Genomic DNA, 16,995 nt, shown 5'->3' on the forward strand with positions numbered 1-16,995 from the left:
ACGGGCCGGACAAGGAGAGCATTAATCAGAGAAGCAACCAAGAGGCTCATGGTAACTCTGGAGGAGCTGCAGAGATCCATAGCTCAGGTGGGACAATCTGTCCACAGGACAACTATTAGTCGTGTACTCCACAAGTCTGGCTTTTATGGAAGAGTGGCAAGAAGAAAGCCATTGTTGAAAGAAAGCAATAAGAAGTCCTGTTTGCAGTTTGCCACAAGCCATGTAGGGGACACAGCAAACATGTGGAAGAAGGTGCTCTAGTCAGTTGAGACCAAAATTGAACTTTTTGGCCTACATGCAAAACATTATATGTGACAGAAACCTAACACTGCACATCAACCTGAACACACCATCCCCACTGTGAAACATGGTGGGGATGGTGTGTTCAGGTAATATGGTAAAAAAATCCCAAGTGTCCTAACTTTGTTTGGGCTGTGTTGCAGCATCTTAAAATGTGGTTTATTGGTTTACTACATGAAATAAAGTGAATACCAGGTTTTTGCATAATACATCACATATAGAGGTCTATATTAATGTTGGACTGTTCATTTTACATTTAATGAATATAACATAATATATTTTATGCTCTTGTCACACAGTCCAAGTGATGTCTGTTTTATACACATTGAACAAATGAACCTGAGGCAGGAAGGGAAGTGTGCAGGGAGACAGGAGTGTGACCACCAGCCATCTGTTGCACAATATTCTGAAGTAGTTGCAGCATCAATATGTTATGTGGCCTTATGAGCTACAAAAAATGATTAGATTGTGTTTTTTTTAATTAATGATTTGTTGGTAGATTAACTTGTCACGAAAGTTTGACAAATCAAACTGGGGCTGCTTGACAATTTTGGTTGTAACATGACAGAATGTGGAAAAGTTCAAGGGGTATGAATACTTTTGCAAGGCACTGTAGGCTATGAGAATGGTCTGTTTTACTTTGAACAGTGTATTCTGAAACATTCATAGCTGGCATCTACTAGGATACCACACAATTGTAAAGTAAGGTGAGCTGCCTCAGGTCAGCAGCAAAAGCTATTTTACTATAGGCTGTTTTACTCCATTGACAGGTTGTTCTGTTCTGTTCATGTTCTCTTGTTTATGCAATATTTGCACTTAAAACTATTATTTTTAAATGGGTTATAGACACTGATCTATTCTAAATAGCCTAGCATTTTAATCTTGTCAGTTACTGGGTAATGGTTGGTTAATAAGTGTTGGCTATCAGTCAGAAAAAATGGAAAATGTGCATCCCTATTAGCTACACTGCAGCCGTTCTAGAGGAAAGGCCTTAAGGAAAAAACACAGCATATAAAAAAGAAACGACAATGATAAAATAGAAACAAAACATCTCACCAAACCAAGGCAGCTGTTTTAAGATAAAACACTGTACACTGATGTACACTGCCTAGTCTTCCGTGGAATTACATTACATTATGATTCTGCAGCACACTCCCCATTCCCCATTATGTAAGTAGGCCTTAAAAATTGTGGGTTGGGGAGGTCAGTGGGCACATAGTATGTCTGACTTCTTGTTATACAGAACATGCTAGCAAATAGTTGCCTATTTCCACATCTAGCAGATGAAGAGCAACATTAACCTTCACTTGGAGTCTTATTTGTGTCCAGTTGATGAATGTTGCTCCAAATTCACTCCACTTTTGATTTTGCTTTGGTCTCATCCAACACTTATGAGGAAAAACTTTTAACAGAGTGGCAGCACAACAGCAGGGCTACAATTCCAAGGTTTTTTAAAACCACACAACAGAATGTAAAGACCTTCGAATCAAATCTAAAATTTAGCACCTCAAACTCATAATCAATTTCATTTGCAAAGTACAATGCCATCCATTCATCCAGTAAAAGTGTAGAAATGAATAATTCTGTCTGATGTTCAGAATTACAGTACTTCAGTTTATAAAAATCCTCTGTGATGTTTACTTTACCATAAGAAGAGGCATTGAAGAGTTCGACATTGAAGAACAAATAGTTGCCACTGGTCAGATGTCGTCTGTGTGCAGCCAGCATGATCTCTCGAATTTTGTCTGCTCCCATGCACATGATCACCACTGCAAGAGAATATCACAGAGACAAATGGAGGTATAGTCATTACTGTCTGCAGTTTGCATGAATACTATAAAATATAAACTGTAATAACAATATTCATTATATCATTCAGGGAAGATTTTAATCAGTTTATTATTGACATTTAGAGATGTGAAGCCACTTTTGAGAAACATTTTTCAAATAAATGTTAAATAATAAACAACTGCCAGAAACAATGTGTGACTCAATGACAGAAAGCCTACAGGCTAGGCTTTTTCCTTTGTCATCATCCTCCAGAATGTTCATATCTATTACAAACCATAGCTTGTAATTTCATTGTGTTGGCCTTTGAACTTGGACCACCAAAATCTAATCAATTCGTCCTTGAGTCCAAGTGGACACTGAGATTTGAAGAGATGAAATTCACTAAAATGGGACAGAGCAACAGACACACAGCGTGAAAGCATAATGCCTCCAGCCACTATTATTGTCGTCATGGAGGCATAAAAATCAATGCAGACAGTAAACTTGGCTTCACACATTCTCTCACAAATGGGGGAAAAATATAGAGGGAGTGGTTGTGGTTTCCCCCATCAACTGACAAAGTTTATAGCTTTTTCTAGCTATTTTTTTTTTTGTTATGTTAAGTCCTCAGTGATCATGAATTCTGTGATTGGAAAAATGTTGGACAATAGTTTGAGAAGCACAAAATACGGCAGTGGCATCGCAAAGCAGCCCAGGCTTTAGCCCAGAAGTTAGGCTCATAATAAAGACTCTCAACTCAAGGAAAAATGCATTGAGTAGGAAAAGTATAGGCATGAACTTTCAAAGTGTGCTGTGTTAGTTGTTGGATAATGAGGTCAACTGTTTTAAGGGGACAATGAACAATTTGAGTCTCCTCATAACTGGAATTATCTTGGGATCTTCTAGCTTCTTAGTAAGCATGACCCATTTTCAAGATCCTGCGATGGATTGGCGACCTGTCCAGGGTGTACCCCGCCTTCGCCCGATTGTTGGCCGGGATTGGCTCCGGCCCCCCTCCCGTGACCCCGTTCAGGGACTAAGCGGTAGAAAATGAATGAATGATTTATATTTACTTACAGTAAATGTTCATTACATGCTGAAACTGGCACAGTGTATTTTTCTTGAGCTTCTTCATCTAAATACTCAGGTCCCGGTTCCAAAATATATTACATTATTGATATGAATAAAAGAATAACTGGGAGCAAGACAACACACTCTCGGGACTATAGATTAATTACAGAGCATTTACTAAAACTTCGTATCTGTATGTGAATACACAGTTTGTGTAACCAGTCTAATTTAGATATCCCTGCTTTAAAATTTAATACCACTGCATTAATAAGCATATGCACAAATTAATTATTCAGTTATCAATTACAATACTGCATTTAAAGTGTTGATAATTAATGTGTAATTTAGTTACAGTGTACATAGTTGCTGACAGGGAGTTGTTTGATGATAAACATAACTAAAATTACTACTGGTTTAGTGTGACCATGAACAAATTCACAGTCACAGGTAGATTATTATAATGTTTGTTTCTGAATGTGATGTTTCATTTTAACAGGAACACAGTGGAGTAGAGCAGGAGTCTCAGGTGGAGACACAGGATCTTAGGTAAGATCTTACCATAGCTTTGTGATAATATCCAACATGAAAAGGTATGACAATAAGCCCGATTTTTGTTTGGGACTTACTGCATCTTCATTTTGTGTCTTTTTATTAAGCTGCATAAAACACTGCAGAAAGCAGTCAGTCAGGAACAGAGGATACATCATGTCAGTTGAGTCATTTTTCTGAACTTTAATAAAGTTACATTAATGGCCTTCACATTACAGCAGTAAATAGTTGTCATATAAAAAGGGAAGAGAGGGGAGTGTTAGGGGGCCCAGAATTATATTCTTTCATGGGGCCCAAAGTCTGCAGTGGTGCCCCTGTAAACATGTAATCAGTTAAAGTATTGTAATGTGCAATGTGTCTGTGTAAAAACACAGAATTTAATTTTTTTTTCACTGGGTTGATTTAAACATTTCCTTTGGTGTCTCACTGATTAAAAAATAAATAAACCAACAAATGAGTTCGCTACACATACGAGGGCTGCAATTGAAAACACAGTAACCCCAGCATCCCTGTTAATAAGGAGAATTCAGAGTCTTGCTGGAACATTCCTCAAAACTGTGTCACTTAAACAACCTCCTGAAATATCCCTTGAGTCAGTGGGACATACTTCAACTCAGTCCTGCCAGCACTATAGCACCCTTTAATTACACTGGGCTCTACATACACTACTGGCCCTGTCTTTGCTCTGCAAGCCATTCCGTGGGGCAGTGCTTGCAGCCAGAAACATTTAAAAACTTCTGAATTTTCCTTTTTGCTAGGGCAGTGATGCTAGTTACAAATCATCTCAGGAATGGGACAGCACAAGGTGCACTTATGAGTGCCCATAGTGTATTTCAACTATCCTGTGTTAGCTATAAAAGTGAAAAGCTGGAGTATATGCAAATACCCGGGCTCTAGTACAAATCTGTGATGCCATTACTCCAAAAACAAGGATTTATGTTGTTGGAAATTTCAGAGGAGTAAAGGGGATAAAGAAAAAAACAAGAGTAGTATAGCGCAAGCTCTCTTTTGAAAACAAATCTGCATCAGTTGGATAGATCGGACTGTGAAATATACACAGCAAATGGCATTGATTACCAAAATGACTGCTTGATAAGTTGAGTGATGGTCATCCTGTTTGTGGTTATGAACAGTATTGCCCATAATAACATATTGCTGTCTTTGCTCTTTTAGGCTGAACCTGAAGAGATTTGTGGTCATACAGTTAAAGTTAGTCATTCCCTAACAACTATGTGGGAGTCCAGGGCGAGTTCTCTCCAAAAACAAAGACTTCATACATATCTCAGAAGGACTAACATCAGAAGTGGACCAGTCATGAGGAGAGGTGCATGATTTCCCCTCCTAAGTGGTTTTTACATGTTGTAATATTGTGTGGTTTTTACTACAAATATCGGTAGCAAATAAGTATCACAAGCAAAGCATGTAGGTGATAAAATGACTGAAAGTGATGTGGATAGAAGTAAGAATTATGTGCAATGTCAGCTGAGAATTTTGTTAGTTTCATTCTAAAAGTTGTAGAAACAGGAAAGTAATGTAAATGATTTTACTACTACAAAAATGTTTCACTTCAGATACATCTGTCATGCATTCACAGACAGAAGCATGAAAATGCTGAGGGAGGGATTTTCATCATTAATTATCATTAATATCATTAGTAGACAATAGACACTGAATTATCATTAGACAATCATTTTAAGAAAATCTATTTCTAAATATATAATTACCTTCTTTGCATCATCGGGTAACATTCCAGAAGCACAGAAACCCTAAACATATCTGAGCAAGACATAACATATCTGGAGTTCCATAGTGGTTAATACTAAATGAGGTTCTTGAATAATAAATACAACATTCTGCTAATCTGGTAAATTCATGACCTTGAAATTTACACATCTAGTTAGAAATTTGGTGCCAAGTGTGTAGCATGTATGCTCAGGTGGGTATAGAGGTGCAGAGAGTTGTAATAATCACTCCCAGCCAGTACATGTTGTATATTGGCATTAAAAATATACAAAATGTACTGGATTTAAAACAGGAATGTTAGTCAAATACTAATTTCTAGATAAATAAAAAGTATGAGTAATTCATACAGTATCAGTTGTCAGCTGATTTACAATGTTTGTGAAAAGCCTCTGCTCATGTTCATTAAATCCCTGCAGTATCAGAAGGCAGCTTAACATTAGTGATGTGCTATAGCACTCATTTCCTTTCCAATCCAATATCAAGTAAAACCCAGAGTGATATCACCGATACCAATATTACAAAAAATGACAAGGGAAAAGAGTTGGGTCCCATCAATAGAGATTGATGGAGAAGAGATATAACATGTATTTGAGGGATTTCCACTTTTATTAACAAAAAATGGTGCCACCCTGGTCACATTACTGTGAAAGGACCTTTTGTAGCCAAGATTTTGAACTGGAGCCATGGGACAATGTCCATACTACATACCCAGGAAGTAGGGGGACAGTTCACAACATTCATGGTTCAGTTCTTATCTGTCAGGGTTGGCATGTAAAGCTGCCGATAATGTCAAGGGGTGAACTCAATTATAAGACCAGACAAGGTTTAGCAGAACACTGTCTCTTTAATAAGAGCACTGGTAATGAACAAAACGATACAGAAAACTGATTAAACATGAAACACACTCTCAGGTCGGTAATACAGTCCAGGGTCAGAGCCAGCAAACTTATACATTCAAGGTTTCCACTAAAGCACGGTCAAAAGGGAAGTCCAAAAGTCGAGACATAGAAAACACGGTCGGATTCAGGAGGGTTAGGCAATACTCGGTGGTCAAAAGGTAAGCCGGGGTCAGAGCTGGAATCACAGGAACAGGTAAAACACTGGAAAGTCTGAACAGGAGTTAGAACGATCTGGCAGCTTCCCACAGGGTGAGAAGCTGCTATATGCTGTTTTAAGCAGGTGTGAGTAATGAGAAGCAGATGAAACCAATGTGGGTGATCAGACAAAGCTCCCGGGAGTCAGGGTGAGCTGGGGACAGGAAGTAGTGTCAAAATAAAAGCATGAGACCAGAAAAAGGCGGGACAGAATCATGACACATATCATGGTTTTTGGTTCTGTTCAATAGGTTTTTGGCAAAAGAGGGAGAGGGTATTGCCAATTTCAATGTGCTTTTCATTTAGTTGGCAAAGGTTTTTTTTTTATAAATTTGCCAAATAAACTCATGACTGCAAATTCACTTCAATTGTGATGCTGCAGCACATTCTGAAAAAAGTTGGGACAGTAAAGCATTTAACATATTGCTGTTCCTTTTCACAACACTTAAAAGACATTTAGGGACTGAAGGCACCATTAAGTGTGTCAGGTGTCATTTTGTCCCATTCTTCCTGCAAACAATTCTTAAGGTGCACAACAGTCCTGGGTCTTTGTTGACGTAATTTGTGTTTCAAAATGCCCCACACATTCTCTACTGGGGACAGGCTGGGACTACAGGCAGGCCAGTCCAGCACTCACACCCTTTTTCCCCACAGCCAGGTCTTGGTAATGTGTGCAGTATGAGGTTTTGCATTGTCTTGTTGAAATATGAACAGGTGTCCCTGGAAAAAAAATGTTGTCTTGAAGGCAGCATGTGTTGCTCCAACATCTCTCTATATTTTCCAGCATTACTGAAGCCATCACAAAAGTGTAAGTGACCCTTGCCAAAGGGCACTGACACAACCCTAGACCATGACAGACCCTGGCTTTTGGACTTGTTGCTTTTAACAGTCTGTATGGTCCTTTTCGTCTTTGGTCCAGAGCACACAGTGTCCATTCCTTCCTAAAAAGACTTGAAATACTTATTGGTCTGACCACAGTACACGTTTCCACTGTGTGATGGTCCATCTCAGACACCTTTGAGCCCAGATCAGTCGACTGCGCTTCTGGACACTGTTGACATAGGGCTTCCTTTTGGCACAGTACAGATTTAAGCAGCATTTATGTATTGTAGTGCCTGACACAGGTGTGCCAAAGTAATCCTGATCCTATGTGGTTATATCGCTTATAGAAGAGTGATGATTCTTGATGCAGTGCCGTCTGAGGGATCAGAGAGCACGGTCATCCAGCTTAGGCTTGTGCCCTTTATGCACTGAAATCCATCAAGATTCCATGAATCTTTTAATCTGCACCATAGAGGGTGACATGTCCGAATCCCTTCCTATCTTTCTTTGAGGAACATAGTTTTTAAACATTTCAATAATTTTCTCACGCATGTTGGCAAACTGGCGGTCCTCCACCTATCTTTGCTCCTAAAGAGCTAGGCCTTTCTTGGGTGCCATGGTCATCAAGGCTCAGGTCATGCCTATTGCGCCCTCTACTGGTAATAATCCCTTACCTACATTTAGAGATGCAGCCACTCAGAATTTCTCTGAACCCCCCTTCTCCTGTTGCCTGATAAGCAGTGACGTGCGGTGAGGTTAACAGCTGGTGAGGCACTGACTCTTTTACAGTCAGATTTACAAATACAAATGAACCGTTAACAAATTGTCTGTTAACAGACAATGCGTTATGTTTTATATCTCATATCAGCATTCTTCACACAAACGTGACCCATATTTAATTTGAGGTTAAAATTTATTCCAGTTGAGCTTATTTCTAGCTAGAAATAAGCTCAACTGGAATAAATTTTAACCTCAAATTAAATATGGGTCACGTTTGTGTGAAGAATGCTGATATGAGATATAAAACATAACGCATTGTCTGTTAACAGACAATGCGTTATGTTTTATATCTCATATCAGCATTCTTCACACAAACGTGACCCATATTTAATTTGAGGTTAAAATTTATTCCAGTTGAGCTTATTTCTAGCTAGAAATAAGCTCAACTGGAATAAATTTTAACCTCAAATTAAATATGGGTCACGTTTGTGTGAAGAATGCTGATATGAGATATAAAACATAACGCATTGTCTGTTAACAGACAATGCGTTATGTTTTATATCTCATATCAGCATTCTTCACACAAACGTGACCCATATTTAATTTGAGGTTAAAATTTATTCCAGTTGAGCTTATTTCTAGCTAGAAATAAGCTCAACTGGAATAAATTTTAACCTCAAATTAAATATGGGTCACGTTTGTGTGAAGAATGCTGATATGAGATATAAAACATAACGCATTGTCTGTTAACAGACAATTTGTTAACGGTTCATTTGTATTTGTAAATCTGACTGTAAAAGAGTCAGTGCCTCACCAGCTGTCAACCTCACCGCACGTCACTGCTGATAAGGTGTGTCTCGATTTCACAGTAAACACACCCATTAAAAAACTATTCCTTGATTTACACGATGTCACCATTACATGCCCCTCTGTTCTCAAAAACACATTCAGACACAGCTGTGATTGCCTGAAGTACTATATTCACACTGCAGAGCCATGTCTGTGTTCAGGGTAGGCCACAGTTTATACAATAGAATTGTCTGACCATAATCCTAATCATACAGGTACTGCACCAGATAAATAATTATAATCTGTTACACTGGGTTTCACATTTCTAATCAAAGATATATTAAATATGGTTAATGCAGCACCATAAGTTACCGAAATAATAAATAGTAAAATATGTTAAAATGAGGAAGAAAACTTCTTTGTGAACATTCATTCGAAATCTGATATATAGTATCACACAGCTCTCATCATAAGCCTGCTGTTATGCGAAATGATTGTCAATACAGGTTCATTAAAACGCCAGAGGCAGAATGGGGGTTTAACGGCCATGTACCACTGCACTTACAGTACGAATTACTATTTCATAGCCTATTTGTCCAGTCACCCTGTCTCTTAAAATGTTCCTATGCAACTGAACTGCAAACACAGATATGCTTTGTAGGGAATATGTGACTGTTGGATTGTATGCCAAAGTGCTGCATGTGCCTACTGAAACAGAAGACACCAGAGACAGTGTAGGCAGGGTAGCAAAGGTGTAAAATGCATATCTGTCTTATGAGTGAATTGAGTTTGATTCCAGTTTGATATCTGCTAAGATGTCATTGTTCAGTTTTGAGCTGTCAAAGAGCCTATGGCATGATTTTCTTTGTTTTTGACTTATCTACAATGTTACAACAGTGACTTATCATCTCAGATGTGACCTAAAGCTCAAAAAATGAGGTGAAAGCATGTTCTAGTATTTCTATGCAGAAGCAACTTGGTTTATACAAGTCGCGCAAACTCTCGCTCATGAGACTTTTTTTCTAACAATATAAGGATTTCCTTGAATGGTCATAATCTCCAGGCAGTTGCGCATTAATGTGAGCTTGCCTGACATCCACTCTTGCCTCCACCATATTGGCAAAATGTTACATTGCCTTATTTGTTAGGTGTGTTATCAACACATCCACCGCACTGGTGTAAAAGTGGAATTTTTAGTTTGCACACAGTTTTGTGGATATATTTTCCCTCCTGCTGCTGCACTGTGACCAGAGGATGTAGAGAAAAACACAGGACTGAGGTTACTGCATGTCCAGGAATGTTCCTGGACTCCCCAGGAGCACAATATTTCAAAATTTTATTGACTTCATATTGTGACCCACTTCCCAGTTTTACAATGCCTATCATCACATTTTTGGATTATGAACTATAGGAGTACATTGTTATACCCCTACCAGGAAGCTTTAACCCTACAAGCAGCCAGCCAGTGAAGCCCCCTGTGGTGATGAATGATCAGCTCATCAACACTGGATTCCCCCAGAGACTAGTACCTGTTTGTTTTTACTGCTTGTGGCCAGTGTGTCTGCCACATGTGATGTGTTGCTGGTTAAGGAGTGTATTAATGATCCATAATGTTATTGTCAGCGCTACGCTACTTGTTGAAATTAATTTCACTACTTTGGAATTGTATATTGTCATGTGGGGGAAGACGCAGCAACCACCGGTTGGATTTACCGACCTTGGAGCTACTTGAAATGGAGTGATGTTTCCACTATTCGGTGGGACTTAACGGTAAGTTTACAAATGTTGCATGGCTATTAATGTGTTGTTTCTGTAACCTTAGAGAGAATTGTTGTAAGGCTGGAGAAGTTACTATGTCTGCATTATGCCAGTTAAAATATGGGGTTTCTCAATTACCCACTTTGCTTAGAGTGTTACACATCCCTTTTCATCGGTACATATACCATTGTTTACCTATCTACTGAAACATTCAAATTAATTAATGCCATTGCATTTTGTTGTGCACACTCACAAACTATCCTCTTGTTTTTAGGAAGAGGCTCTCGGGTTTTATTGTTCTGAAATAATTACTTACTATTTGGAATGACAAGTGCAAAGCTAATCTAGAGGTATCCAAGATTAAACATTAAATGGCTTGAAGTGAGCAAAATGAGCATGCCGTGAGGACTTTAAAGTTTGTCAATGCTGGTTAATGCCCGGGAGTAGTAAAGATGTCTCCTGTGCTTTTCAATAAGGTCTGCAGGAAGAAGCTGGACAAGATATGCTTCTACATGGGGAGGGACTAGTACTGTACAGAGCAGATATATACTGTGTGCTATAGCAGACAAAAATACCCCTACATTAGCACAGATAAAATAGCTCTAGACCTCCCCTGATAATGCTGTTCACACTATTTGCCATACACTACCAATGTGAAATTGATTTCTATTATGTTATAGTGTTTAAATTATGTCTATAATTAAAATAATACTAATATAGTCACGTATAATGGTTATATTTCTTTACACTGTACAGACAATAAAAAAAACTAAAATTAATATTTAATGTTTGTAGAAGTAGGTGGAAGCAGGGTTTGCTTGTCTCTGCAATGTTCACCACTCCTCTGAGCTGATAGGAGTTTTCCAAAGGACAATAGGATAAGGATAAAGATCACCTTATTTGTGCAATAAAGGATATCATGGCAAACATAAATAAGGTTTGTGTTTTTGTATTCTAACAAATGTGTTTATCAAGACTATTTTTTTCTTTATTTTTTACTCTGTGTGTGTATTTTATGGCTGAAAGTTTGTTCTGTTTTAAGGATGCTGCAGACAACTGGGTGACCATAGAACAGATAGTCCTTGGTCTTTGCCATAAAGAAGGCAGAGATGAACCCAACAGATGATGTGGAAGATGCTGGAATAATTATTGAAGGTGTGGAAGTGCTTTCACAAGTTTGGTAATGTTCCAGATGCGCTAGCCATGTTGCTTGGCCCCATATACTCATTGGATTTGAGCTACTCCCTTCCAACCCACCAACAAAGTACACATTTCTCTCTTTCTCTCATTTTCTATACCGCTTAGACCCTAATGGGGTCATGGGGGGCTGGAGCCAATCCCAGTCAGCATCGGGTGAAAGGCGGGGTACACCCTGGATAGGTCGCTGGTCCATCGCAGGGAACCAAAGTACACATTTGAGGTTCTAAAAAACATGATGAAGAAACTGGGTGGTAAACACCACAACAGTGGCTAAATTGCTACAAAAAATTGGCTTGATGAACAATGTAGACAAGGAACAGGATAAATGCATCCTGTCAAGTCAAGTCAAGAATCTTTATTGTCATTACAACGAAATGTCTTCCAGCAGCTCTCGGCTTAAAAGGCACATTATTTACATAAATAACACAAGAACAGATAAAAATGAAGATGTATGGGACCTAATCAGGTCAACAGCATATTAGCAGCAGAATAATATAGTCCCATTCTGAAGTGCAGCTGAGTGCAAATCTCAGTCTTTAGAAGAAGTGTGAGCATGCGTGCGCATCTGCAGGAGTCTGGTATTCTATCTGTAACTGTCTGTGGGGGGGACATTGTGTGTGTGACTAGGGGTTGGGGGGGTGATTGATTTCACAGCTCTGGGGAAGAAGCTGTATCTCAGTCTGTTTGTTTTAGTCTTTATATTCCTGTACCTTTTCCTGGAGGGAAGAGGCACAAACAGACTGTTGCCCGAGTGGGTGGGGTCTGCAGCAATCCGTCCAGCCCTCCTCTGGATCCAGTCAGTGTATAGTGAGTCTAGATCCAGAAGCGGACTCCCTACAATGCCCTGAGCTGTTCTCACCACCCAGGTCAAGTCCTTTCTGTCCTGTGCAGTGCAGCTCTCGTACCACACTATCGCACTGAGACAGAAGATGCTCTCTACTGTTGCTCTGTAGAAGTTTGCGAGCAACTGAGGGGAGAGACCAGCATGTTTCAGCTTCCTGTGGAAGAAAAGCCTTTGCTGGGCTTTCTTCACCAGGTAGGATGTGTTCAGAGCCCAGGTCAGGTCAGATGTGATGTGGATGCCCAGGAACTTGATGTTATCCACTCGCTCCACCACCTCCCCGTGTATGAGAAGAGGAGCATGTTTTGTCTTCCTGGACCTCCTATAATCCACAATGACCTCCTTAGTCTTGTTGGTGTTCAGGACAAGATTGTTATCTGAACACCACCTTGTCAGGTGCTGGATCTCCTCTCTGTAGTGAGTCTCATCATTGTCTGAGATGAGACCCACTACGGTGGTGTCATCCGCGAACTTCACTACTGTGTTTGTGGAGTGAATGGCATCACAGTCATGGGTAAACAGAGTGAAGAGAACTGGGCTGAGCACACAGCCCTGTGGTGTTCCTGTGTTCAGGACCAGTGTGGATGATGTGCAGCTTCCGATTCTCACCACTTGAGGCCTGTTAGTGAGAAAGTCCTTAATCCAATGACACATCACTGCAGGCATTCCCAGATTGTGCAGTTTCAGTACCAGTTTCTCTGGGATTACAGTATTAAATGCCAAACTGTAGTCAACAAATAGCATCCTGACATCATCGAGCTTGCTAAGGATTTTTGTGCAACTGCCTCAAACCTGCTCTGAACCAACACATTGGACAGCTTTGGGCAAAATGGCGGAAATCAAAAAAGTCTAAAACGTACGGACTGGAAATTTGAGTTCTTGACTTAGTATTTATACATTTATCTGACTTTATCTTCAAGGTACTACTGTATTTAACTTTTGGCATATTTTGATACCACAAACACAAGTGACAGAAGAAATAGCCATATTTTGGGAAATATGTTTAGCTAATGTAAGCAGACATATATTGATGTATGAACATTTATTAATTAAAATATATATATATTAAATATGTTTATAATTGTATAAATATGTCACATATATAAAACCGGCCATTTTTGATATATTTTGAAATATATAATACTGCATATATGTCCATATACACTGCATATGTTTTGGATATTGGTGAAAGACATACATTGACATATAATATATATGTAATTTACATATTATAAGATCAGAATTTTGTGTGAGACATGTAAACCAACATGAAGCAGGAGGAGTTCAGTGAACATTCAGTAGGTTTTGGAATCTGTTTAACACCTTTGAGTGGAGAATATATAGTATTTTACTGTAATTTAAGTAGGCATTTGAGGACTGGTCATGGGGCCTCCCCTGGTTCCCTGTGGAGATTTTGCCCTAGGTCTACAGTCATTCTACTGTTCTCTACTACTAGCCAAGAAAAGAAATTCATACCTTATTGTCATGTTATAGCCGTGTGATACTTATCTTTTAAATAAAATATAAAATGTTATGCCTTCTATCGGATGTCAGTTCCCTGCTAAATGATAGGTGAATTTGTGCTTTTTCATAAAGTATTTCTATTGTAGCAAAAAGATTCACACAAGATGCACTGTGAGCCTCAGAGTGATAGTGCAAACTAACTGCTGTCCCTGTACAGGTGGTCATAATGTTAAGGCTACTGGTCTATATTTAAGGTTAAGACAAACAAGAATTTACTTTAAAATATTCTATGAAATATATAATTGGAGCTGAAAGCAAGGGACTACACTACTGACACTATGTCCCAAATGACCAAACATGACTCAATTCCATCACATAAATAAAGTAGACCTTGAAGAATTCAGAAATCTATAATATCTTAGTTTTTTTAAATTGATGAAATAGACACAGTCACAGGACTTATTACAAAAACTCTCCATTTAGCTGAATTCAGGCTGAAGGTTCCCTTGTCTTAGGAAGTTGTGATAGACATTTTCCGCTATTCTCGGTATTTTCAGACAAAGCAATTAGGACCGAGAAAATAATCTGCGCGCGCGCGCGCGCACACACACACACACACACACACACCCACACACACATATATATAACACACGTGATGTGTGATATAGACTCCTATACGCTACACTGTAATACTGTAGGCTCTATAGGATGTGAGTAGGCTAACTTGATATGGAACTTTTTAAAAGATTCATAAAATTATATTTTAAATGGATATAAATCGTCTAAATCATTTAGGCTACACTTGGGGGTACTGAAAATTGCATTACCTTCAATGTCATAGACGTTTTGAAAGATGTCGTCAGTGTCCACGCGATCCTCTTGGGAAAAAGCATAGGTTTTAATGTTATAGTCAGCCATGAGATGATAGACTCCCTCCAAAGTGAAGTAACAGTTCCGTTCTTCCTTGTCGTCCTCGTACAGCAGCAGTGCTGTCTTCCAGGTGAAGTGCTCAAACATTGTGGTGAAAATCTCTGCCATTTTCACGTAAGACGGTGCGATTCGAGTCAGGTGGGAGAATTCGGTGTTCTTGTTGCTGAAGCCAGCGGCCAGGGCACCTGCTGAGATCACCGGGATGTTCCAGTGGGATGCCAGCCTCACCACCGCTGCCGCCTCGTACTCGCACACCGGACCCAGAATCAGATCCGGCTTCTGCGCACACGACTTGTCCGCTAACATAAACAGAGCATCACTGACACAGTCGGAGTTCTCAAACTGGATGTTGAAGCTGAACCCGGAGTATTTTCCTCCGTCTCTCTTCAGCCATTGTTGTGCGTAAAGTATCGCTGGTGCGACTCTTGCAGTTGAAAAAAGGTAGGAGTTATTTTTTGGCAAAAATACCAAAACATCTATGTCTTCGGTGATGGTGTTTGACATAACTGATTTCAGGACCACCAAAAAGTACATACAGAGTGTGATTAAAAATGGCATATTGCTACTTTCTAATTCCCACTTCAGATAAATAACAAACAGCGTTGGACAGATGTTCTTCAAATGTTTCTTTCCTCAAGTTGGCTCCACATAGAGCTGCAAACAGAAAGCCCTCCGCCGTGAGTAATTGGCTTAATGGTAAATAACTATATTTGTCTTTTAAAGAACCGAATGTGCCAAAACGTGTAGCCTATGCTTTATAATGGATTAGTTCCTTCGAAGGCTCCTGAACCTGCTAAATATTGTCTGACCAGTTGATCCTGCCACGCTCTGAGATTTTTCCAGCTCAGCCAGCAGCCACACACGCTGGATCCGCTCTGTAGTTTTCAAGCATCTTTTCAGGATTATTCTTTCGTCATCGGAGCTCTGCCCACTTCCTTCTTAAAGCTGCACTGCTGCCAAGCTCACAACGAGCGGCTTCAATACAGCATGAGCTAGTGTACTTCCCGGGAATTAAGCAGTGTTGGGGACTCGTAGTTTAAGTACATTTTACAGCTTGCTGGTGGTTCATCTACATCCACATTTGGATAGTGATGCAGGTAGTTACATCACTTTTTTTTGTAGTTAACTATTGAAACGACAAACCATTCCTTACAGTGCTGTCCTTGTGAAAAGGCCAGATGGGGCTTGTTTTATTTAATACAGGTTCACGTCTTAGGTAACAGACTCAGCTGAGTGGCATTTTTTGCTGGCATGTGACTTTTTAATGCAATTTTGTATCACATATACATTGATCATTTTTACAAAGTAGTTTGAACATTTTTTTTCTAAGTAGCTTTAGTTAACTAAACTAGATTTCTCCTGAGGGCAGCTTTGCTGTAATTCAACTTCTTTCAGTGTGAAATAATTGATAGTTTGCAAAGCTGTGCTTTCAGAGTACAGTAGCTTCCCCAACAGTGGGATTATGGAATTAGGCCTCTGTAATCCTGAAACAATTTAAAGTCCTATAGCAGTGGGAAAATATTTCAAGTGGGGCTGTATAATACTATAATTAGTGGGGGTGGGGTGGGGTGTTATGGGTTACACCACCTTAAACACACATATGGAAAAGATCTGTATAAATTATATATACCTACTGTAAAATTGGTTGTGTATGTTTTCTTATGTGTAAAAAAACCAGGCTGTATATTTTGATGAACCTACAGTACCACATTTCACTATGAAAGGAATAATAATCATGTAGGCTAATTAAAAAATACACAAAATACGCGCTACACACATCAAACAAGTTGAAAAAGAAATTATAGAGATAGTGAATAAATGTGTTAACAAAACATCTAGTGATAGTGATGTATCACTATGACAACTGTTAAATGGGTAATTGAGGGGATATGCAAACCATTAACCCATATTTTTAACATGTCGTTTCGACTTGGGCAGTTCCCC

General features: G+C 39.2%; 1 protein-coding gene across 1 annotated transcript in view; it reads right to left on the bottom strand.

Annotated features, from left to right (window-relative positions):
• npr3 (natriuretic peptide receptor 3) overlaps positions 1 to 15,912 on the bottom strand; it is a 51,122-nt gene extending 35,210 nt beyond the window's left edge. Inside the window, exons 1-2 of the mRNA XM_020599164.1 lie at positions 14,949 to 15,912; positions 1,947 to 2,069 (exon numbers count right to left, since the gene is read on the bottom strand). Coding sequence (XP_020454820.1) covers positions 1,947 to 2,069; positions 14,949 to 15,609 — 784 coding nt within the window. The 5' untranslated portion in view covers positions 15,610 to 15,912. The remainder of the gene's footprint in view (positions 1 to 1,946; positions 2,070 to 14,948) is intronic.
• Positions 15,913 to 16,995: the final 1,083 nt, after the last annotated feature.

The sequence above is a fragment of the Monopterus albus genome, unplaced genomic scaffold (genome assembly GCF_001952655.1).
Source record: "Monopterus albus unplaced genomic scaffold, M_albus_1.0 scaffold40.1, whole genome shotgun sequence".
NCBI lineage: Eukaryota > Metazoa > Chordata > Actinopteri > Synbranchiformes > Synbranchidae > Monopterus > Monopterus albus.